Source organism: Choristoneura fumiferana, chromosome 9, assembly GCF_025370935.1.
Source record: "Choristoneura fumiferana chromosome 9, NRCan_CFum_1, whole genome shotgun sequence".
Taxonomy (NCBI): domain Eukaryota; kingdom Metazoa; phylum Arthropoda; class Insecta; order Lepidoptera; family Tortricidae; genus Choristoneura; species Choristoneura fumiferana.
Genome location: NC_133480.1, coordinates 11,271,037 through 11,296,680, shown reverse-complemented (window position 1 = coordinate 11,296,680; position 25,644 = coordinate 11,271,037). Strand labels below are relative to the sequence as shown.

Here is a 25,644-nt window from a genome sequence, read left to right as displayed (position 1 = left end):
AGGGCTCCGTACGGTAGGTAGGTAAGTATGTGAAAATGAATATCGCTGACAACTGAAACCCTTTACTTTTTTGTTAGCGAATATATCGGACTTTCGGGGCTCCCGTGAGGTCGATGCTAGACGTACTACTAACAATTCGCTATCTGTTTATAGGCTACGGCTAAACTAAAAAAATAATACAAAATGCAACTCTGAACAATAGATGTGTAGGTATTCGCTCGACAGGTACAGTCGAGTTGATAAACTTGAGCAAAATTTGATCGAAAATATCTAAACACGCTACGAATAGAGTCGTGTTCAGATATTTTTGATCAAACTTTTGTTCACAAGTTTATAAATTCTACTGTACTTAAAATAAGAAGGATTAGGTACCTATAAGGAAGAAACCAAATTACATAGGTAGGTATCTACTTGTAAAACTTTTATTTATCCAATATTAATTAAGAGATATTCAAAAAGTTTTGTAAGTGTAAGTATTATCTAATATACCAACTACTAAATTTCATCTTCAACAATTTTTATAATAAATCAATGATAATTTCGAACTTAGCGCTTTTTTATTATTATGCGCTACCCGACTACCGCGTCTTTCCCCCTCCACCTCTCATGTTCCTCTCTTCTCCCAATCCTAAGCTCATTTTTTTTTAACGAAGGGTCTTTTATTAGCGAGTTTTGGTAAAAATAATAATTAATGAGTTATATTTTACATAATATAGAGTTAGCCAAATAATTACAATAAGAAATGATTTCACGAAAAATTTTTATCCAAGTTATTTGTTAAAATGATATATTAAACGCCTTTGATTCTGACAATATTTGGAAACCGTTAGATACGTTCGGAACGCAGCAAACGCGTCTTGTTTAAAAACCTCTTAAAATGACAGCTTGATTTGGTTTGGTTTCCGCTACTGTGCTATTGTGCTATTTTTTTGGTTTTCGATATTAAAATCGTAAAATTATGTCGATATCTACTGCTACAGGTAATTATTATACGTTTTTACATATTCCTATAAGTAGTGCTCATTGGATTATTCAATATTTGCTATTAAACATGAAGAATAATGATTCGGAAGAAATGCCATGGAACCCCATATGGCGGTGGCCACACCACATGATTTGGTGACGCTATTGGGTGAAAAAAAACTTATTTTTCTAACATCTTTTAGATTATGCTCCTAAATATACAAGATCTTGTAGGTTAAGGGCGCTGGTGTTTAATGGTTATGTTTCCACTACGTACGTGTTTTAGTGCAAGTACTTGCGTTTTTTTGAGTCGTCAGTCGGCGACCACTTGCCGAGCCAGCCAAGTTACAGTTTTGACCTACATAATACCAATGATATCCAATGCTACACTGAGTTTCAATCATGTGTTGTAATTGAACTGAACAGCTGATTATGATTTTATGCAATTTATTTTTATACTTTCATATTTATTTCGGAAAAACATATTAAATGCATCTTATCTTTCATATAATGTATAGAAAAAGTTTTATACACAAATCTGGTTACAGATGAACGCACAGAAGGTGATGATGACACTTCACAAGGAAGCCATCCAAAGGAGGACAGCAGTGATTCTGAGAATGAAAATGAACCTCAGGGCCAAAATGGAGTGTCCAGTCCCACAGTTCACGAGATCACTAGTGATGACGAGGATGACTGCATGGTCACCAATGAAGATGACTCATCCGATTCAAGTTCTGACTCCAATGACAGCTCAGATGACTCACAAGATAGTAATAAAGCAATGGAAGAAAAAGAGATTGAAAAGAAAATTGAAAATGGTGATGAAGAATCAGATATAGAAGAAGTGTCTATTGAAGATCCTCTAAACCAAACCCAGAACAAGTCCAAACCTATAGTGATCAGTGATACTAAAAGTCTAGTTGAATTAGCTTCAAAACAAAACCAATCAAATGATTCAGAGCAAAATAAAGAGCCTACAGTTGTTATCATTGATACAAATTCTATTCTGTCAGGGAAAAATGCAACACCTGTGCAACCTAAGACTCCAACTGCTTCCACTATTGATGCCCAGAATTTGTGCCAAAGTATTGCCGCTAGAGGGACAACCATCACCCCTGTCAGTTGCAAGTCTACTATCCCAAACAACACAACTCAGAACAATGTTGCTGCGCCACCTCAACCAAATATCTTGCCCTCACTAACAGATGACATGTTTGTGGTAGAAGCTCCCTCATTTATTGTTCCATATGTATATGAAAAGCCATCTATCCAACCTTTTAGAGAATTTGTTGATAAGCTTGGTAAAGACCTGGAAGAGCTAAAGCTCAAAGAGGAGAAAGAAAAATTGGAGAAAGAGAATGCAGAAAAAGAGAGAAAAGAGAAAGAAAGAAAAGAAAGGATAGAGAGAGGTGAAGAAGTAGAAGAAGAGGAGAGTGAGAAGGAGACTAAGAGTGTAGAGGATGAACCGGTAAAGGAAAAGAAGCCAAAACGAAAACGTGGTGCTGAGGATGATGATGATTCATGGGACGGTGAGTCATCTTCAGACTCAGAGGTTAGTGATGATGATACTGTAGTCATTAAAGATAAAGATGATGCAATTGAAGGGGCTAAGGACCCCACAGGAATACTCGGCAAAGGTCTCTCTGGAAAAAAAGATAGCTACTTTGATTGTACTCTGGGCCAGTTTTTTATCAACATCGGATTGAATCTGGTCCAAGAGTATGTGCAAACCGATCTGTTAAAGCATCAGAACCGTAAACTCTACAAAGAAAAGAAATCTGGACGAAGTACTAAAGCTACAGAGTCTGCTATCTCATCACTCACTCAAAACTTAGAATTTAGTAAGAAAACAAATGCTCCTTTCGCTCTGAAACAGATTAGATGCGAATTTTGTAGCTTTAAGACAGAGTCTATGCTGGTAATGTCGCACCACCTGGAGGCGCCTCACATGAAGAACAACATCTACAAGTGCAACACGTGTGCCTTCGAGATCCGCAGCCCCCACGACATCCTGTTCCACATGGAGGCCGAGCACAACCTGCGCGGCCGCCTCGAGCGCGCGCCCGCCTACCAGCAGTGCGCCAACTGCCACTTCGAGGACAACAGCAAGACCAAGCTGGCGCGCCATCTCATCGCCTGCGCCAAGAAGTTCAAGCCCGAGTCCAACCTCGGCCCGCCGCTGGAGTGGGAGCCGCCTGCCAAGATTCCCAAGCTGACCAGGGTGCGCAATAATATCGCGGCGCCGTACCCGGGCGGGCTGCGCGTGCAGGCGGGCGTGGGGCGCGGCGTGGGCGCGGCCCCCGGGCAGGGCCTGCCCGCGCTGGGTCGCCCGCGCGGCCGCCCGCCGCTGGCCGGCTCCGCCCGCGCCGGCCCGCTGCCCGGCGCGCCGCTCATTCGCGGCGGAGTCATGATCATGCACAACTCTCCGCCCGCCATCGCCACAATCGCCAACTACCCGATCCCCAACGCCCCGCCCGCCAACAACTCCACACCCAAGATATCCATCACGCCCCTCCCCCGCGCACCGCAACCCTCCTCCTCGCAGCTGATGCCCAATTCGAAGGCGACTTTCGTCATCTGCGAGATCTGCGACGGCTACATCAAGGACTTGGAACAGCTGAGGAACCACATGCAATGGATCCACAAGGTGAAAATCCACCCCAAGATGATCTACAACCGGCCGCCGCTGAACTGTCAGAAGTGCCAGTTCAGGTTCTTTACGGACCAGGGGCTGGAGCGGCACCTGCTGGGCTCGCACGGGCTGGTCACCAGCTCCATGCAGGAGGCGGCCAACAAGGGCAAGGACGCGGGCCGCTGCCCCGTGTGCGGCCGCGTCTACCAGTGGAAGCTGCTCGGCCACGTGGCGCGCGACCACGGCATGGCGCTCAAGCCGGCGCACCTCTCTTACAAGTGCACGGTGTGCACGGCCACCTTCGGCATGTACAAGCAGTTCGAGAACCACGTGTACTCGGCGCACAGCGTCGTGGCCAAGCGCGTCATGGACAAGAGCAAAGCGGCGGCCGCGCCCCCCGCGCCCCCCGTGCGCGCCGCCGAGGCCGACCCGCTGCTCAAGCCGCTCAAGATAAGCGACGAGATCACCATCATCCCGCAGCCCCCTGGCTCCGCCGTCACCATCACCGCCAAGGGCAAATAACCCGCCCGCACCACTCAGTATTGTGTAAATAGACGCACTCTCGACCTCGGCACCGCAAATGGGTCCCGACCGAGACATGTGACGATTTAGTTTGCAGATAAGTGTGAATGCTATTTTGGAAATAGTTTAGTACCTCTACCTATGTAAGCTGTACATTCAGTGTATAATATGTCTATTGCATAGCTATTATACAAGTGGTGTATTTTGTGAGATTACGTAAATTAGCTTCCCTTTTTCTGATATGTAGTCGAGTCGTTGACTATGGCCCATGTGAGGCCCAGAGATCTGTCTGCAGTGAATCCAGTAGTTTGATAAGTGTGTGTATGCCCTCTGGGTGCATAGTAAGCTCCTGAAAGTGATCCTATTTATTTATGGAATGGAATTGCAGTTGATAAACGATTATTGTATTGTATGCCTATTAATTAATTTGACCATGGTTCAGCAGAGCATCAGATCTATTGTAAAATATTTAATTTAAGTATGTTCGTTCCACTATGTATGTACAATATAATCATGAATCGTTATTATAGCTCTAGTTAAGATAATAAGTGTAATACTAGATTAAGTAATTCAACACAACCCGTCTTCTACTAAATCACAAATCCTGCTTTAGATACAGACTCAAACATACACATTGGTATCATTTTATTTATTTCTGATCTCAGATGAACAGACTGTACTGAAGTGTTGATTTGGTAAAAGTTTACTAAATTGTTAATGTACTTATAGAACTGAAAATAATGTATTTTTTTTATTTAATAAAAAGACCATTGTATTTGAAGATCTTTTTATTACTATATATGTTTAATACAAAGCATGCAATTATGGTTTACTAACAATAATAAACGACTACGCGTATTAGCATATTTAAATAAAGTATATTTCTTCCTTACTTTTTTCTATTTACGTCATAGGTCAAACTTCAGTACATATAGTATGGAAGCTTGACCTCTGCTAGTTACATATAACTAGCGCGCGAAAAATGCACATGGCACGCCTTGAAATGGCGCATATCATGGCTGGGTTCCACGAGATGGCGGCAAGACGCCGCCCGTGCCGTGGCTGGCACTCGAGGGGGGGGGACGTATTATTATTACCGAGGCGGGGCACCCGGCGCGATCCGCCAGGGGGCGCCACGAAGTCACTCACTCCCTATACTTACCTACTTCGCTACATACGTATATGAACATCGTACATTTTGTACCATACCAAAAGTTACGTAACAGTAACGAGCTCGAATGAATATTGAACGAAATAGAGTTCTCTCCTATAATCAAAGTACCTACAAATTGGAGTACGCTCGTGATTAGCTTTCAACTATTTTTATTTTAAAGTTTTTCTTTTTATTATGGATCCATTCATGTTCAAATTATAATAAACGAAAAAAGAAAAACATAGTAAGTAACTCATTTAAGTTGTGTGTACTCCAACATTTTACGCGATAAGACATTTTTGTTCAAGCGCCTAAACAATTTCAGCGGCAACGTTATCATCGTTGCATGCATAAACATAGGTCCTATTGGTTATTCACTGGTAAAGTACTACATGTTTCTCGTATAAATCTTGTCTAGCCATACAAATACTTGGCAAAAAGTCATTAAATAAGTAAGTATTACTTAACTAACTAATAGTCTTGTGCAATACTTGTGAAACAAACATTTAGTAGGCGCCGCACAGTGCACGTCAACGTTCTGATAGTGATGAGATAACATGATGGTACCATTTTGCAGTTTGCTTGCTTGTTCATATTCCTACGATTTATATTGATTGACGCATTTACTGCTTGCATTTTTTTTTCTAACGTCTGCTGGGTGACGACTTCGCTCAAGAACCACATATGCGTTTCATTGTTATAGTAGTTCATACCAATGCAGTAACATTATTATATTATGAATCAGAATCGTTTATATTTTGCTATCATACGAACTCACAATAGCGGCCATAAATTCATACTACAATCGTGGTAAATTTTTTGTATGGGAGTTCCGACTATAATATACTCTTTGATAGCGGCCATTTGACACCTGTATAGGTACTTATACTCTTTGCATGACACTAATAAGCGACGTTTTCAAAATGTACTCTTGTATACGTTCTAGGCAACAGGGCTACTACGAAACTCGAAACTCGAAGTTCGTATCTTACCGTCCCTCTCGCTCTCGTATTAAATAGCATATAAGTGTGAGAGGGTCCGCACGACACGAACTTCGAGTTTCGAGTTTTGTAGTAGCCCTGCTGTTTCCTCGAGTTCCGAAAATGTAATTATGAAATCTTAGATGAATGATTGGTCTCGCGCGCTCGCCCGACTAGATACCGCGCTACCTAAAAACAAAAGGTTCGTGAATGCGGCAACTCAATATTGTAGTGTGCGTAAGAACGGTGTAAGACAATTTTAAAAGGATGCTAGTGTGCGTGCCGAATTGTGTTGCCAGCTGCTCCACTGTTACCCGAATTATTGGGAAAATAAATTATTCTGTGGTCTATTAAGTTACTGGTTACAAAATGTATCTTGGGAAATACTTAGAAATTAAGAAGTAATTAAGAGTGAATGTATTCATATGTTAAGCGTAGGTTTCTTCTTTAAAAAAATGGTAGGTATGATGTAGGTATATCAATGATCAGGCCTCACTTTTAATTAAAAAATATATATATTTAAGGACATTCAATATTTACAAATTATTACAAAAAATAACACACACACAAACTTAAACCTAATATAATGTACAGGTTAATTAAGACTAAAATAAAAAAAAATGTTTACAAAATATACATACATACATGCATACATACATACTTACATACATACGCTTGAAAAACGTAACTCTCCTTCGGGCAGTCAGGTAAAAAGTTGACATTTCAGGAAAATGGGTAGAAAAAAGAAAAAAAAAAATTTCTTTTCCCATAATACCTAAGTTAATCAGCTGATTGGGCTTTTTGAATGGGAAGACAAAAACATTTTTAATTTTAAGACACATTCACCCCTTAATTAAATAGTGTCGGGTAACAATTTATACACCTTCAGTGTATATAATATCACAAAGATAAACATTAAATAATATAGAACTAGGTTAAGTATATATAATAATTACGTTAGATACATAAATAAAATAAGTTATTATAATTTATCATCATTTAATGATGATAACAATAAAATTCAATTTATTAAAATCTCAACCACGGGGAATTTGATTCTTGTGTACGCGGCAACACAGAATGGCGTTTAGGGTTCATGCACTGAGTTCATGTTATTTTATTTTGTATTTTCGAAATTATTAGTAGATTATTGTCGTGGCCTGGAAGTAGGCAATTGCTGGCTGAGTATGAGTATAAGCTCGTCCGTTTAACTAATACGAAGCCAGCAATTGCTATTCCAGCCGAGACTAATATAAAGCTTTTCTCAAAAATGGCGAATAATTCTGAAATAGATTCAACTTTTTCTCAAAATATATTATGTAATTAAATTTTATTCCAATATTTTTCTTATGCTTTCCCGCTTTTTTTCATTAGAAATAAACTGCAGGTGTATTTTCCACCGAAAACACCACAAGCTATTTCAGACCCAATAGAAAAAGTCCGGAGTTCCAACAAAATATCTGATACCGGCCATTAGACTTGGCTGTATACGACTTGTGCCAACATTTCCATGGCCTTTTTAACTTAAAAAAAAAGTGACTGATTGCAGGCGCGCTAATTCATTATTGTCGAGCTAGCGCGCCTGCAATCTTTTTAACTTTTTAATTTTTCGCTGACCATAAACTATACACTTCCCCTTCTGATATGTATTGTATTCATGTAATTCTGGTATTATTGTATTCATTGTAAGTTTCTCGGTGTATTGGTTTATCACTGTAATGCCGTGCAAATGTATTTTGATAAATAAATAAATAATAAAATAAATGTAAAGAATAATGTCAACTTACGGTTATTTTTGAGAAAACGATATTTACTGATAGCATGCGATCCCGGTGTCCTTCTTATTTCTTGTAGTATTATTTTTACACAGTTTCACTGCGCAAACTGGCATTTTACTTCGGTTTATGACCAAAATTTAACAAAACATTCGGTACATGCACCTTACGCAGTTTGCAACGCGACTGACTCGATTTGGGCTCGGGTACGCCGAATTCGGCGTACTATTTGTTGCCGCATTTGACAAGTACGCCGGCGGTATCTAGTCGAGCGAGCGCGCCAGACCAATCATTCATCTAAGATTTCAACTTAAATTTGAAGTGGATATTTTCAACCGATTGAGCTGAAATTTTGCATGCATGTATCAATCCGATGACAATGCAATATTATTATGATGATGAAGTTAGTTGAGAGTAAGTTGAGAGTAGTTATAAATAAAGTATTCATAGATCGTTCATCCACCATTACTTCTCATATTTCGTTTTTTAGAAATTTAAGATTTTTTTTACCGTACAACGGCAAAAACTACTAGACACTGGCAAAATTGTCCTCCGATGGACAGAGCCATATTTTTTTAAAGAAACAACAAGTTAGATGTTGGCCATATGAACTCTGTAATAAAACGACACGACCGCATCGATTTTGGTCTCATTTGATTTGTCTTGACGACTACCTACTTTGGTAACCAGGGGCAAAAAATACCGCCAGCAAAAAATTTTGCAAGTATTAGAATTTTTTACAAAAAAATATTACTGAACTATTTGTTTTTAAAACATTGTACGGAGATGCGGAACCCTTCATGCGCGAGTCGCTCGCACTCGCACTTGACCGATTTTTTTCGTTGTTGTTGTTTCTTTAAAAAAATATGGCTCTGTCCATCGGAGGACAATTTTGCCAGTGTCTAGTAGTTTTTGCCGTTGTACGGTAAAAAAATTCTAGAAAACGAAATATGAGAGGTAATGGTGGATGAACGATGACAGCGCGAATCCATTTTTTCGTTAATTTCTTTACAGTTAGTCTTAATTGTTTTCTAAAGTAGTGACACGTGACTGACGTAAACATACTTGTTGTTGTTGTTTCTTTAAAAAAATATGGCTCTGTCCATCGGAGGACAATTTTGCCAGTGTCTAGTAGTTTTTGCCGTTGTACGGTAAAAAAATTCTAGAAAACGAAATATGAGAGGTGATGGCGGATGAACGATGACCGTAAACATACTTATTTTGTGAAATTGGCACCGAAAAGACGGTTTATAACATGTGAAACTTGTGGAAATTGAACTAGTCCTACTTTGACGAGAACCGCTAAGTATTGCCTTAAATACTTTTAGCCATATTTTGTAGCAGCAAGCTAAATAAGTAGATATTTAATATCCTTATCATTGTCTTCTAGGGATGTGTACTATAACTATCGATAACTGTAGGCTTATTTGTTTATCAGTGCAACTAATATTACTTTACATAAGAAGAAGAAGAAAGAAGCGGAATTTTATGACAACTTGCATGCAATATGACCATAATTATTGGCATTTTCAAGCTTCCGATATTTCGACGCTGTTGCAAGTACCTATCATGATCATGGGTAGACAAGACACACACAGCCTGTATAAATTATCCATAGAAAAATTGCATGTATTAAAATACATACGTGAAGATCACTTTGAAAACAGCAGGGCTACTACGAAACTCGAAACTCGAAGTTCGTATCGTACCTTCCATACGAACTTCGAGTTTCGAGTTTCGTAGTAGCCCTGCTGAGCTTTGAATAAAATAAAGGAAATCAACAGAAAACTTGAATTTTATTTTGGATCCACATTTAAGTCCAACACTATAACATACGACTTAAAATGTGGACTCAATCTTAACCTTACTTAAAATTGTTGACCTGAGCCTATATTTCAACTCTCACAATTTTATCGATATCGGTAAAAAAACGCAAGCGTTTAACATACTACACTATTTAAGTCTGTTATGTTGGTGGTATTGTTCTTTGACGTTTGACGGATCTTTGGCATACATGTTGTAGAGGTGAGACGTACACGTACTAGGCAAAACGCGGATTGAGTCTTGCGAGTACGCGTCCACAAAAAGACTAGATCCAAAGACTAGGCCCACGAGTATCTACGAGTACTTAACTCAATGAGGGCTATCGTTTTTTGTCTCACTAGATGGCGCACTGTTGCGTGAGGTTTTTAAGTATGGCTTTCAAAGTTTGTTATTACGGGCGTGAAAACAAAGTTTAGATTAAAATTATATTTAATACACTAAGACCGTACCATAAAAATATCGAGCATGCCACAGTGTTGCATAGTCCCCGTTTTATTCGGAAAAAAGGGAGGACAAAGGTTTCCGAAAGACAAAACTGTCTCAAAACACAGCCCCATTCATTGCCCCGGAACGCATATTTGCCATAATTAATTTCAGACATTGCAAAATATTCACAAAATTATTCTAATTATAAATAAACCCGCGTAGCTCACCCAAAAACTATGAGATTTGACATTTCGGAGACCTCACGCTACACTAGCGCCTCTAGTGGCGAATTCATACGCGATAGCCCTCATTGACTCATTGCGTAAACAAAATGATTCCCGTAAATACGCTCCCGTGATTGCGTATACATCGTACTAGTTAAAGTAATTTTACGAATATTATCGAACAAAACAAATTGAATTCCACGTCACAGTTCAGTCTACACACTTCATTTTTTAAAAATTTTAAATACCGACTAAAATCTTCCCTTCATACTTCATACAGGCTTAGGACTGTCAGCAATTTTTATAAATTTTTCAATTAAAAAGTGTACATAAAAGCTTGTTTTCAAGTTGGCGGAACGTTGACAGCCGCCGTACTCCTAAATACTCGTACGCTAAAAGAATCGCGGGCGGGAACGCGTACTCACCCGTCCAAGCCCAAGCCAAAACCTATTCCAGTAAATACGTCTCACCTCTATTATTAAGGTTATTTTCTCTTTCTCTTTGCAGCTAGCTGGCAGGCTGTCGTTTCGTTCGTTAGTCGCTGCGGCTTGAATTTTGTTAAAGTTTTAATGCAGATCTTTTATTTTTACTGACTAGCAAGAGAACAATGGGGACTGACAATCATCTTATCAGGTATTTATAATTATAACTTAAATAACTTCTAACCTCGTGCCCTTAGTGAAGACACGTGTTCATCTCATCTCTGTTTTATACACGTCCTTTTTTCCATTAACAGAAGCCAAATAATATTTAGATAAATAATTAAAAAATATATATTGATAACCCTAACGATTGCAAAGATTGGCCAAGCCGATTATGAAATCCAAGATAAGTATTCCGTCAAGATTTGGGAGGGCTAGATAAGATTAGAAAAACGGCGAACATTCCTAAGCAAATGTTATCGATCGCTTCCGAAAATACTTCCGCCTGTTTGTTTAGGCGTGTCAGCTATACCATTCCTAATCTTGAGAGCACGTCCTAAATTAATCAGTTTTATGTGTTCTGTCGTTCGACTTTTTTTGTAGGTTATGTTTGAGGTTCGTAGGTAACACTTTGATTATAACACTAATTTAGAAATTAGTATCTTTACATAAGCCTAAACAAAGCTTCCAGTATAAACCAAAAGCTAGTAGAGCACCTCTCTGAATACTAGGTTAAATGATGAAAATACACAAGAGCCAAAATGTGTTATATGAAAAACACGTGATATTAAATGATAGGCCTGATATTCATTAAATGCTTACTCGTAATTACATTAGTTGTGTATTCGAACTAACATGAATATTTTTGCTTTTTTCAGATTGCAATATCGGGGTAGTATGTTTGGAAGAGATATGAAGAGGTATGTTTCAATACTATGAGAATAATTAATTATGCACAGTGGTGCAGCATAAAGTTTCTTGATTTATGATCTTAAGTCCGTAACTAATTCACACATATTTTAGCAAAAGAAGGTTAAAAAAAGAGAGTTCTTTTGCTGGCCCTCTTGTACTGTATCATGGTATCATGTTAATGTCTCTCCTCAAGTTTTGAATTTTACAATTTGACTTTTAACAATGATTGTGAAGTTGGAATATTGTTTTTTTTTTCTTTTTGTTGAAAACGTTTATCACCAGTTAGTTTCTATCAATATACTAAGCCTGTCAAAGTTAATGGAATTCAAGAAAAACACATTGTTTATTATACTCAGTGTGTACATAGCTTCTTTTATGTTAGCTTCAATCTTCTTGGTAACAATTATAACATATTATTATGTATTATGTACCTACAAGAAAAAACCCCTATTTTTAAGAAGTACTGGACCCCTGCATTATATTCATAAAAATTATGATGATAACCAACACGAGCCGAAAATGTGTTGTATTGATAACAACATGATAGTAAAATGATAGGCCTGATTTATTGAATGTCCAAATCTCAATGTATCTTATCTTTATCAGATTGTAAACAGTCTTGTCTTTTTCACAGGTTCAAGGGCTGGCACAAGAAGACATCAAGAATGGGGCTCATTCTAGACTTGGGATGAATATATTTTTTTAGGGAAATAATGGAATTAAAAGAAATTTGGACATATCTCATTGGAGATTTGTTCTGTGAGAGAAAACCAAGGGGGAGCCAATGAGTTTTAGTGAAAAGAAGACTAATATGAATATGAGTAATAAAATGTTAACTTAAATTTTGCTGTGTTTCTATCATTCTAAAAGCTTAATATTATTTCTATACATGGTATTAAAACATCCACTACATCGAAAATTAAAAAAAAAGTTTTTTTGTAACTTCCCTACAAAACTTATTTTTCATCACACTTGCTCGTAAACAGTGTCATAACATGCAGGCTACCTTGGTTGCAACCCCCCAAATAAAACCCTCGACCTTAATGTGCTTGTAATGAAACCCGTGGTCGGTAAATGATTCATTTCGCGTACTTAATGTTCTTGTCATGAAGCCCAAGGTCGGTAAATGAGTCAATGTGCGTACTTGTACTGCTGCGCCGTGCCCGTGGCCCGTGCGCGCGCTGCTGCAGCAGGACTACTAACATGGACCACATGCACACGCACGTTGCGGCGCATGCTGAGGGAGGGGGAGGGCGGCGCTGCCATGAGCACAGCCTAAGGTATCGCCAATATTTGGAACAATTAAAGTTTTTCTTTTACAAATATAAAATTTTACTCGCAAATGTGATGAAAAACATTGTATGTCGCACAGGCGGTACTAGAATTACGAACATCGACTCATTAAAGCCCTCAGTCTTCGACTTCGGGCTTCTAATAGAATCTCGTTCGTAATTCCTTATTTACCGCCCTTAAGACACAATGTACTATTACAGAATTATATTTTTTCACTTGTATCATATTAGTAATCTGTAGTCTTAAAGTGGGTTTATTTTACTATTGTAAAGGATTTTTTAACATCATGTTGGAAAACGGTTAACCTGTCTTGGCAATAGGTAAGCCGGTAAATCCTTGTTGGATTAGAAAAAAGTCATAGTTCCTTAATTTGCTTTTATTATTTACTTAATTATAAACGGGTTTATTTACAGAATGTACAATACATAGTTACAACAGATCAACCAACACTTAATCTTATCAGCCTCTTATTTTAAAATGCTACTTAATTATTTTTTAATACTAACAAACAGTACCTTTCCATGTACCTTCAGGAAAATCAAAAGCCATTTGACAATGCCATCTACTTTGAGTAGCCTTTAACCTGGAGCCTTATTGCTTAACGTCTGGGCGTTCGTAATCGCATTCACCATCTCTTTATATCATCTTCCTATACCTTGTGATAGAAAGAAGCATGTAGAGAAAACGATTGTGAATCCAAGAGTGGTAGACTCGCAGTGCAGCTTGAGCCAATGTTCTGATGAATGCTAGTGAAAGGAGATTCAAGTAAGAATATTCATGTGGCATTGGTAAAGCTAAACAAAATAGATTAAGTCCATAGATCGACAGTAAAGATACCTTGAGTTTTAGTACCTCATGATCTTGGTACCTAGACCGCACAACTCTACTAGTTTACTTCGAATGGGTGGGATCCGACTTCAAGCGCAAAAGATAAAGGTCGACTTTTTGTTCTACCCCACATATTTAGGTGCCACAACTGCACATTAGTCGTCGAGTCTAAAATATGTGTAATCTGTAAACAAAATAAAATATCACAAATATTGAGAGTGTGTTCACTTTTGTACGATCGTATTCTTGTAAACTGTATGTGGTCCTGTTTTTTAATTGTTCCAAAGAATATGTATGCGTAGCTTAGTAGAGTTGTAGGTCCCTGTACAACAAACGTTACAAGCGCTACAAATCCACATAAGTAAATTTCACTTTTTTTTTATGGCAAATTTAAAAATTTGTTATGTCGATTTGTAGGAAGTTGTAACTTTTGTGGTACAGACTACAGGGGGCAGCCTGCCCCCTCTGTTATCAGATTCGATCTAAGTGCGTGGATTTCTTGGATTAACTTCAGTGGTGTTCTGGAACTTGATGGTGATGTCAGTAAGCGCCATGTTCGGAAGATTGCTGAAGTCCGTAATATTGGTGAAAGAGGCTGAGGGCCGGTCGAAGGGGAAGCCCATGGCCCTCTTGTCGGGGAACAGACGGTCCTTCAGACCACAGAAGCTGGAGGCCTGGTCGCAGGTCAGCTCCGTGCCATCGGGTTGGTCCACCTGCGAGCATTTTCGTGATTTAGACCGAGTTTTGAAATCACATCTCACTCAAAAAATACCACACAAATTGGGCTGAATTTGAAAACGGGTTGATTAGTTAGGTACGAGTACCGACCCGCTCTAATTAATCTTGTCAACTAGTCAAAATTTAATTTGAGGTGTAGTTCTGTACCTACTAATACAAAGTTTTTTACTAATTTTTGTACCTACTGCTAGCTAATGAATGTCTGTATATAGGTAGACAGCACATTGAATGGTAAAAAGGCTGCGGATTGGACGCTAGCGGATAGCGGGGCAACAACTCAAGTCCAGATCGCGGCCTAGCTGGTTCACCGCGCCGCAGCGACCAGTATTTGAGCGTAGCCATTTTTCCATGTCGGGGCTTTCATTGAAGCAAAGCAGAGAAAGCGGGTAAATTCTGCACGTAGAGACTGCTCCTCCCTGACTCAATGATACCGAGACCGAGATTGCGCGTAGGTAAATATGGGTCGCCGCGAGTCCTTGAGTGTAGCTACACATACAATTGCGACACATGGCTGCTTCCGCTAAGTCGCGCGGGTGAACGGCTTGGTGCGGGCGCGGCTGTTTCAATAAGTTTAATAGCACAGATCCGCTTCGCGCGCGGTGCTCTATTCGATCACATGAAACGACGTACAGTCGCGCGAGCTAGCGTAGGCCCTGAAGCAGTTTCGGGCATTTCAGCCGGCAGCCAGTAATACGTTAATGCCCCATCCAGACTCTACGAGGCTACACGAGGGAACGCGAGTGCGAGAGTGAGGACGGCGCGCACGTGTACCTTCATCGTCTCTCGCCTCGCTTCGCTGTCGCTCCGCTTTGTGTCGATTTTTCGGGCGCGAGTCAAAGGAGAGAGGAAAGTAGATGTACCGGGCAACTGAATAGTTAAATCGAGTGTGGATGGCTGGCCTCCACTCGCCAAGACTCCGAGAGTTTCGAAAAGGTGCTTCGCGAGAGTCTGGGTGATGGGCAATAACAATCTTAAGGAATTTCACCAACCTTATCCAACTCGTAGTTGGACAGCATCACGAACAGCTGGTAAGGCATGCCGCCCTCGGTCCCCTTGGGCACCAGCATGTGCTGCGGCCAGCCGCAGCCGCAGAAGTTGAAGGAAGCCAGGTCCTGCTTCCGCGGGTCCTCGCCCTGCGCGGACAGGTCGCGGAACGTCTGCTCGAAGGGGATCGTCACGGACGACTGTGTGGATTGACGCGTGATGGTGTTCTGCCCGGCGTTTACTGAACAAGTACATGTTTTTTACAAACAAGCTTTTATTTATTAACTTGCAGTGTATGTTTGCACGAGTCAAATCTTGCAAGTTAAATTTGATGCACCTCCAGTGGTCGGATTGACTTATGTAAGGGGCTGTTTCACCATCCATTGATTAATGTTAACTGACGGTTAAATGTGATGCCATCTCTGTCTATTCGAACAAAACAAATAGAGCGACGGCATCACATTTAACCGTCAGTTAATTAACACTAATCAATGGATGGTGAAACAGCCTCTAAATCTCGTGACAATACAAAAAATCTGACTGCGTGTCATCCTGATGGTCCGGCTAGGATCGTCTCCACAGGACGGAACTCCTCAAGGCATCGACTTGAAATTTGGCAAAGAAATGTAGTTTGGATGACATGACAGTCAACAAAAAAAATTGTACTTATTAAAAATTAAAATTTTCACATCTTATTTTATGAAAAAAGGTGGCAATGGCAAATGAGCGTTTGGGCAACTGACTAATTAACCTACGAATACCCAACACTAGAGGATTGCTGATGCGTTGCCAGCAGAGAAGGCTCAAATAGAATACCTCATGTGCCGGTAATTTAAGATGGTGTGGGGAGAAGTTACAATAGAGCTAGATATCTCTCTCCAGGCAGATGTTTTGCCTGGAGACAAGTCCGAAGGAAGAGCGTCAAAAGTTTATACATGCGTCCGAGTTGAGAAACTTCAATACCTCGATGGCACAATGTGGAATTCTGAGTTTACATATTTGCTCACTAGATGGCAATAGGAGTCGCTACAATCGTAACAACTCGGTTCCCACCGTACCGTACCAGGTTGCCTAAATTTTCCTAGCATCAGGATATAGGTATAGTATAGGTAGTGCCACCAGACTTGAGGTCACGCACACAAAAACATGTCGTGTAATCATTTACTTCAACTATCGTGGCACCACCTATACCTAAACCTACTGGTCTGCATAAACTCTGGAAGATTATAAAGAGCCAGGGTTCCATACGTGGTGTGACGAAGCGGTCCATCTCGATGAACATTTTGCGCTGGTCGTTCAGGTGCCACGGCAGGTTGCGCTCGTCGTTCTTGGGGGAAATGAAGATACGGACCGTGGCGCGGCGGGCGCTGCCCGTGTTGTTCACGTTGATACTACAGCATCGACAGATAAATGTTATGACAATAATCGGTTTAAGTCCGGCTAAACGGCCAATCATACCTACTTGCGCAAATTCCAATTTGCACGAGCACAAATGGCTTGTGCTCGTTGCACAAACATTTGCGCATGCAAGTCGCTGCGTGTAGCCTTAAAATATACATTTTTTAGAATTTTTTATTGTACCATTTTGTCGGCATAGTTTACATATATATCCGTGCAAAATTACAGTTTTCTAGCATTGATAGTCCCTGAGCAAAGCCGCGGACGGACAGACAGACAGACATGGCGAAACTATAAGGGTTCCGTTTTTGCCATTTTGGCTCCGGAACCCTAAAAAACGGAACTATTTATGTGGCTATCTTGCAAAATTTTAATTTTTACAGTTCACTGTAAATGTTGCTGTTTGTATCTTTTGTTCGTGTTTTTTATTTTGTACTTTGAGATTATAAAAATAAAAGAATGAAAGTAAAGGCGACTCACACGTAGCGGAAGGGCCGGTGGTTGAGGTGAGTGAAGCGCGCGTACACGGGCCCACGGTTGGAGAAGTCCAGCCCGCGGGACAGATCCACGTCGCTTTGCATCCAGAAAGTGTTCAGTGTGTTGTTTTGGCCGCCCTGGCTCTCGATGGTCGCTGATGTCACTTCCACGCCCGGGTTCTCAAGCTGAAATTAAAGTTTTACTTTTAAACTTTCTTTATTATTATTTTCGAATAGTGCACTTCGCCTTCTAATGTATAGTTAAGGCTACGTACGCACTGTGCATCTAACCGCGCGGTTATAGCGCGCAGTCCCTCTTCAAAGTATCGCTTGTGAAAGAGACTGCGCGCTAAAACCACGCGGTTAACGGCATAGCATACTATTAACGACATTTTGAATAAAAAATAGCTTAATACGAGAGTGAGAGGGACGGTACGATACGAACTTCGAGTTAGTAGTAGTACAGTAGAGTTGCTAGTGTAGTAGGTGTAGTAGCCCCTCTGGTCGTATACTGCGAAGTGCAAAATTCGAACTGCGTATCTTGCCGTCCCGCTCACGCTTATCTTATTTAATCGAGAGTGAGAGGGACGCTACGATATAAACTTCTAATTTTGTAGTAGCCCCCGTTTGGGGTAATACCTCGGAGCTCGTATAGCGGCGCACGGCGTCGGACTCCTTGTGCCTCTGGAAGAAGTCGTCGATCCAGGCGTGCCAGCGGAAGAAAAGCGGGTCGCGCATCGTCGTCGCCTCGTCTGCGATTGTGCTGAACGATTCCTGCAGAACGACGATAACAATCCTTCATCATCTCAGCCTATATACGTCCCACTGCTGGGCACGGGCCTCCTCTCAGAATGAAAGAGCTTAGACATTTATTTATTTCCACAAATATTAATAGGCTTACAGTGGGTAGGTATATATCCTTACTAATATTACAAAAGCGAATGTACTACTCTGTCTGTTACTTCTCTTCACACACTGCTGATATGATTTAGCGGAAACCCTGGGGAGTTTTATCGTGGAAATTTCCCGCGAGATAGCGATAAATGCGTTCTAGGCAAGACAAGCTTACAGCTGAGCCTGCCCATCCCTTTGCCTTTATGTTTTCATAAATCGCGTCTAGGGAGTTTAGGCCATACAGCCAAGATTGAAAAAAAAAAAAGTTTTCTTAAGCTTAGACTCACAAGATACCGGTGGTCCGGGTCGTGTACGTAGGCGGAGAAGGTGTGTCCGTTATTGTGCACGCTGCCGTAGTAATCGATGTTGGGAGACAAGATGCTAGCCTCCAGCATGTTGCCTAGTGTGTCGATGTCGAGGGGTCGGAACGATCCGTTCGGCTGTATAAACGACATAACGGAGTCAGGGTATTGCGCATAAAAAAAAGCAGCTGAGTGCTAAGCCATTTTTAGGGACCATTTTATTTTTTCGCTCGCTGAAGTTCGCTTCGTGAGAAGCAATCACCGCTGCCCATTGACACCCGCAACACGAGGGGTATCACAGGTGCGTTGCCGCCATTTGGGATTGGCTCGCCATTAAGTTGCACCGCTCCGGGGATGCGGTTCCACGAAAATTATAGCATTAGCATGACATTACAAGAGTTCTTTTTGTTGTTTTTTTGGATTGGATATGTGAACAGAGCTTTAGTTTAGCCTCTAGAGCAGGACTTCCCAACCAAGGGGGCACAGGGGGGTAGAGACATGTCAGGAGGGGCGTAATAGGTACGTTTACATTACCGGAAAAAAAACTGTTACGAATTGCCATTCAATCGCAAAAAATGTTTTTTATTATTGTTGAAACTTAAGGGGGGCATGAAAATAGTATTATTTTAATTGGTTCGGGGAGGCTCGGCGAAATAAAGGATGGGTATTCATGCTCTAGAGGGAGGCACTTGCCGGACTAAAACCTAAAACCAAAGAATAAACAATCTAAAACCTACCAGTCTAACGCGGCCGGTCGAAACGGCATCTTCCAACCTCCTCCTCCACTCTTCCATCTGGTCTAAGGTGACATTGATACCGTCGACGGGCCTGTTAATGTTCTGCCAACGCATACCAGCCTGTCGTGGCGGCCAACCACGTGACGATGTCAGGCTGTCTAGCTTAGGGTAGTAAGCCTCAGGGATTGGCTCACGCCAGTTGCCGAACTTCTTTACCCGTTTCAGAGAATTGTTTAGGCGCTCACCGTTGTAACTAAAATTTATAAAATAAATAAGTAAATAATAATAATTTTATTAAATCAAGTAGGTATTCAAACAAATAACTATGTTCAACGACATACTATACAAATTTTAATTATCAATAACTTATAAGTTATTGAAAACTTACCGGGCGATAATCTGCTGGTGCATGTAGAAGAACAACTCTCCACGACGGTCCTTAGCCACAATAGCTCTGTCGCTCGCTGTGAACGGGTACACCAAATGCCAATGCCAGTGGTGCAAGTTCACGCCGATATCTTCACGAAAATAAGCAAGGCGGTGCTCCTCTTCCAAGTCTGTAGCAGTGTAATCTCGCGGAATGATAATAGGATTGCGCTGAAACGGAAAGTTATTTTTAAAAACAATATTTGAGTGAAATGGAGCGTAATGTAGTCAATGACAGATGACAGCCGTCATCTATTTTCTTCGTTCAACGCACGAAGCGATTATAATTATTGAAATGAAAATATGATTTTAATAGTTAAAATTTTACGACTAATTGTATTGGAAACTGAAAAAGCGCTTCTATTTTTAATAAAAATCAAGGAGGTCCAAAAATCTTGCGTACAAAAACGTGATTGGCTCACTTTTTTTATTGATTCCATCGATGAGTTGACAGTTTATAGCGGAACGCAAAGTGTGCAAAAGTCACGTAGGCCAGTTCATTACTTCATTGCACAAGTTCTTAGCGCGCGTGTTTATATTATTTATAAAAATCTAACCTGTAATATTACAAGTTCCTGTGTTTGTGTGAAACTTAACGTTAATTTTAATGAAATGGAAGACTTACTTCAGAACCCAGGCGTAGTTGTTGTAAGAGCCAAACCCGAAGGCCAAAGAAAAACTTTTAAACCTAACATTCGTTCTCTAAACAAAATTCCCGACGAGTTATTGAATGATCCTCTACTAAATAGAGCGTGCGAATCGTTGCCTCAAAACTACAACTTTGAAGTTCACAAAACTATATGGAGGATACGGACTGTTAGTGCCAAACGAGTGGCTTTGCAATTGCCAGAAGGTATATAACTTTTATAACTGTTTTTCGATTTACAACTACTTTATAGTTTAGTTATTAGTTACTTTTATTTTACTTTTAGTTATAATTTTAAGTTAGTTTAGTATATCATGTATAATCAAATTTGACAATTAAATAGTTCACTACTTTATTATTTCAAAGCATTGGGTTTCCAGCCAGATTTTTTTATTTCAATTGCAGCAATACATTTTTTTTAATTCTGTCATCTATACATACACCTGAAAGATTTTGTTTTGTTTTCAGGGTTAACAATGTTCGCTACTACCCTTTGCGATATTATCGAGGCGTTCACTGAGGCGGACACGGTGATAATGGGCGACGTGACTTATGGTGCCTGCTGCATCGACGACTTCACGGCCGCCACGCTGGGTGTGGATTTGCTGGTGCACTACGGACACTCCTGCCTAATACCTATCGACCAAACCACTGACGTAAAGGTACTCTACATATTTGTGGACATCAAAATAGACCCATCACACTTCATAGATACAATCAAATTTAACTTTCCAAAAAGATCTCATCTTGCAATAGTTAGCACAATTCAGTTTGTTACAACACTACATTCCATAGCAAAGACGCTAAGGAGTGATGAATATGTTGTGACTGTTCCGCAATGTAGACCACTGTCTCCAGGTGAAATACTCGGCTGCACTGCACCAAAAGTTGACTGTGATGCTATCATTTACCTTGGGGATGGAAGATTTCACTTGGAAGCAATCATGATAGCTAATCCTAATATACCTGCTTTTAAATATGACCCTTATGAGAAGAAATTCACCTCAGAATTATATGAGCATTCTTTAATGCAAGAAAACAGACAGAATCAGGTGAAAACAGCAGAGAATGCTGGCTATTTTGGTCTTATACTAGGAACACTAGGAAGACAAGGAAGTACAAAAGTATTAAGTAATTTAGAGAAACAAATAAGAAATGCAGACAAGAATTATGTTAAGATACTATTATCTGAGATATTTCCAAGCAAATTATCTTTATTTAACCTGGATGCATTTGTGCAAGTTGCATGCCCGAGACTATCAATTGACTGGGGGACTGCATTCCCTAAGCCTTTGTTGACTCCTTATGAGTTTTCAGTGACTCTTGGAAATAGCAAATGGCTCAAAGATGATGGAACATATCCCATGGATTTCTATTCAAACACCAGCCTGGGACCTTGGACTCCAAATTATAAGCCAGTATTGTGTTCAGATGGTGATAAACAGTGTGACAATTGCTGTGGAGGGAAAGGAAAGGAGAAGAAAGAAAAGTAAACTTACTGCAGCTCCTTGTGGGGTGACCCGGGCCACTTCACGGGCTTGGCTAAACACTTTGGAGTCCAAAAATTTGGAAGGGAATGTCTCGGCGAAGTTCTGAATTGGAACACTCCTTGTGTCGCGCCTGTAACATGTGATATAGCTTAATAAGGCTTTATAATGATTTCATTAAAATAATAAAGGGAAAGTTGTACATACTTAAAAATAGAAAAATAGTAAATTATTAATTCAAGTTTGATTTGAATCTGATATTAAAAGCTTACAGTTTGTTTGTTGAATAGAAAGTTTGATTTGTACCTGTGCATAAGTGCGACGGAATAGCAGTAGTTGAACAGTTGAGGGTTCAGATTGACTCGGGCAAAAGTACATGTTGATAGGAAGTCCTGGAGTTGATTCTCAGGAACATCTGAAAAAAATTGGTTATTTATTTATATATTTTTAATAAACCACATCAAAAACTTACGTTTTATTTTTCATTGGCATTAATGCTACATACCTGGTTTTACCAGTTTTTTATTTGTATTGATTACTGATTTAGGTATAGTGTATGTATAGTACACCTTGCCATCCAAACATTAGTAATTGATTGATTGAGTGAGGTCTTCTTTGCAGAGGTCCATATATCATTACCAAATCCTTGCTCCACTGCTGCCAAGCATGGAGCAAGGAAGCGAAACGAAAAGAGGGGCGGGAAGGGAAGGAAAAGGATGGTAATTTATAAAAATATTAGTATAACACATAAAACCAAAAATATATAGAGCCATGGGCGAAGTGGGCAACCCCTCCTGGCTCGTGGTCGGCCCGGTGGGGCTCGTTTAAATAAATAAATATCACGGGACAATTCACACCAATTAACCTAGTCCCAAAGTAAACTTAGCAAAGCTTGTGTTATGGGTACTAAGCTACGGATAAATATAATTATATAGATAGATACATACTTAAATACATATTAAACACCCAAGACCCGAGAACAAACATTCGTATTTTTCATACAAAAATCTGCCCCGACGCGGGAATCGAACCCGGGACCTCAAGCTTCGTAGTCAGGTTCCCTAACCACTAGGCCATCTGGTCGTCTAAAATCGTTTGTATGGCCTCAGGCCCGCCCTGAGGGGCGGCGTGCTTTGAAAAATTCTCGCTTTTACAAGCTTTTATTTAGTTTCACCTGTCCCATTGTCTGTCTGTCTGTAATTAAATCTTGCAAGTTAAATTCAACCAATTTCCAGTAGTTGGATTGACTTGAAATACTCTTCAACGGTTAATGGCATCGACTTGAAATTTGGTATGCAAATGTAGTTTGAGTGACAATACAAGTACAGGCAGCAAAAAGCTTGTATTAAAAATGTTTTTTTTCACCAAAATAATATTTATCTATGTGACTTGTACTATTACTTATTCTGTGTCTATGTTAAAAATCCATCATGCTTTGCTTTGCCCCACATCAAATTCCAATTTGTCTATCCGCTGTTCTAAAATGCCTTTGACTGTTAAACCATCACATTCCAGTTTGTCTCTTCAACACAACACTAGCATTTTTACTTGTGTAAAATATTCTATTTTTTTTAAATGCGATATGGTCGAAGTAGCCAATTGATCCGCCAGATACGTGATGGTAATTCAATGACCGCCTCCTATTGACCAAAATTTTAGTTACTCACTCATCAAAGCATCAATAACTTCGGTAGCCATCTCCTGGTGCCTTGGGAGGAAGAGCGAGAAGTCTGCGTCGTGGGGCAGCTGTTTCGCTTTGTCTAACCGCGGGGGCTGCGCCAGTTCTTTGAGGGGGATCCTCTCGGATGCGTCGTCGCCGAAACGATTGTTGAGGTCGATGCCATTGCTGGTGTATTCTGGAGGCTGGAATTAAATTATGGTAAGTATCTGAGCAACTGGCAACTGGAGGAGGCATAATATGTCCAGTCGAGGTCTAAAATGCGCAGTATTTTTTTTTTGGTATGGAACATTATTGTGTAGAGACTGTTTGTTTCTAAATAAAAAAAAATAAAAAAATATCTTTGCACTTTTTTTTAATCTTTACATTTAGTTACTCCCTTATCGCTGTCACTTCATGTTTGAACTTTTGTAGGTATAAAATTTTCAGATGGCATACAGTGACAAGGTACTAGGGTAATGAATACTGAGCAGCAAAAAATCTGGCCCTGGAAGTAGTGGGCCAAATTTTGTGCCACTGAATAAGTCTTTGGCCTCGACTGTCCAACAGCGGACGTCCTACGGCTGAAGATGATGATGATTGAGGGGTCACTCTCTAGTCAGCTTTTATCGTAACAATATGTACTATACCTTGGCAAATTCGAATGGCATTCGGTAGAACCCTGTTGTAGTAAGCATTTGCCGCATTTGAAAAAATAACCTTGATAAAGGCAGCAGAGGCTCTCTGTGACAGGGTTCTACCGAGTGTTACATATGAAGACTTATCATGGAAATGGTTCTCTGAATCGGAATAGTCAAGGTGCTCATTATTTTAATTAGAACAGGCATTATTATTAACTTGCGCGATAGACAAGACGGCCGTGTTCGTATATACCTATTTTAACAATTCACTTAATTTCAGTTGGATTTTTTAAAGACCTAGAGAGCTTCTATTTGCATGATGGCGACTGTACTTATAAAGAAAAATCCCATCAGCGGAAACCCTTGGTCCAGGAAAGCCAAAATTTTGCATAAAGAAAGAGGTTTCCTTTATGATACAAAGAATAACGACGGATTTTTCGAAATTCCCGCATTAGGATAGGTGATTTCAGTAATGGGGCGAAGCTGCGGGCGTAAGCTACTGTTATAAGGAGAGAACAATAATTGATTTATTACGAAAAGCATGATAGCACTGCACTGACACTAAATGAGAAACGCGTAAATAGAGGTGTGAGCCGTGGTGGCCGAGGAGGTTTCATCTATGGCCTTCCATGCAGAGGATCTTGGGTTAAAACCCGAAAATTTATACGAACGAGCTTTACGGCGAAGGAAAATATCGCGAGGAAACCTGCACAATCAGGGAAGCAATTCAATGGTGTGTGTTAATTTTACGATCCGCACTGGGCCCGCGTGGGAACCACGGCCCAAGTTCTCTCATCCTGAGAGAAGGCCTGTGCCCAACAGTGGGACGTTAGGTTGGTATGTTGATGGAATTTAGAGGGAAAGCGTACTTACCAGGAACTGGTTACTGAGCTGGAACACAGCGTTGTTTTCTCCTTTAGGAGTTATCAACGACTCGTTCGGCCGGTCGAACAACAGCTTCAAACTGTTGACTACGTTGGACATTTTGTTTTATTTAAAACAAAACTGGATGAAGGGTGTGTTCACTTCACAATGTGTGAAGTGGGAATGGTGATACTTGGTCGCGAGGGTTATTTTATAGGGATGTTCCCAGCCGGTGCGCAACATGTTTTGGAGTGCAAAACCACACAAAAAGTGTGGGAACTAATGCGCGCGCGCATCAACCTTTATCAGTTGTGGTTAGCAATATTGTAACTAACAAAATTAATACATCATTCTAATAAACTTGAAAAATGCAACTAGCTATTGCCTACGACTTTGTATACAATATGCATGTAAACTCTTTATTGTACAAAACAAGT

At 40.2% G+C, this 25,644-nt stretch overlaps 3 protein-coding genes and 1 long non-coding RNA gene across 4 annotated transcripts; 3 read left to right on the top strand and 1 right to left on the bottom strand.

Annotated features, from left to right (window-relative positions):
- Nucleotides 1–858: 858 nt before the first annotated feature.
- On the top strand, nt 859–4,901 carry LOC141431257 (uncharacterized). The gene is made up of 2 exons (XM_074092358.1): nt 859–980; nt 1,512–4,901. The coding sequence occupies exons 1-2, from the start codon at nt 959–961 to the stop codon at nt 4,118–4,120; spliced, it is 2,631 nt and encodes an 876-aa protein (XP_073948459.1). The 5' UTR covers nt 859–958; the 3' UTR covers nt 4,121–4,901.
- A 6,041-nt stretch (nt 4,902–10,942) lies between these two features.
- LOC141431256 (uncharacterized) lies at nt 10,943–14,143 on the top strand. Its single transcript, XR_012451708.1, has 3 exons — nt 10,943–11,135; nt 11,803–11,844; nt 12,471–14,143. It is a non-coding gene; the product is annotated as an uncharacterized lncRNA (long non-coding RNA).
- Nucleotides 13,491–25,391, bottom strand: LOC141431253 (phenoloxidase subunit 2-like). Its single transcript, XM_074092355.1, has 12 exons — nt 25,217–25,391; nt 23,713–23,908; nt 22,352–22,460; nt 22,058–22,178; nt 19,875–20,083; nt 19,487–19,739; nt 18,735–18,887; nt 18,193–18,327; nt 17,558–17,739; nt 16,928–17,070; nt 15,685–15,920; nt 13,491–14,670 (listed from the first exon to the last, which is right to left on the bottom strand). Exons 1-12 carry the CDS (start codon nt 25,325–25,327, stop codon nt 14,440–14,442), a joined length of 2,079 nt encoding a protein of 692 aa, XP_073948456.1. The 5' UTR covers nt 25,328–25,391; the 3' UTR covers nt 13,491–14,439.
- Dph1 (diphthamide biosynthesis 1) lies at nt 20,093–22,051 on the top strand. Its single transcript, XM_074092356.1, has 2 exons — nt 20,093–20,765; nt 21,027–22,051. The coding sequence occupies exons 1-2, from the start codon at nt 20,216–20,218 to the stop codon at nt 22,049–22,051; spliced, it is 1,575 nt and encodes a 524-aa protein (XP_073948457.1). The 5' UTR covers nt 20,093–20,215.
- Nucleotides 25,392–25,644: the final 253 nt, after the last annotated feature.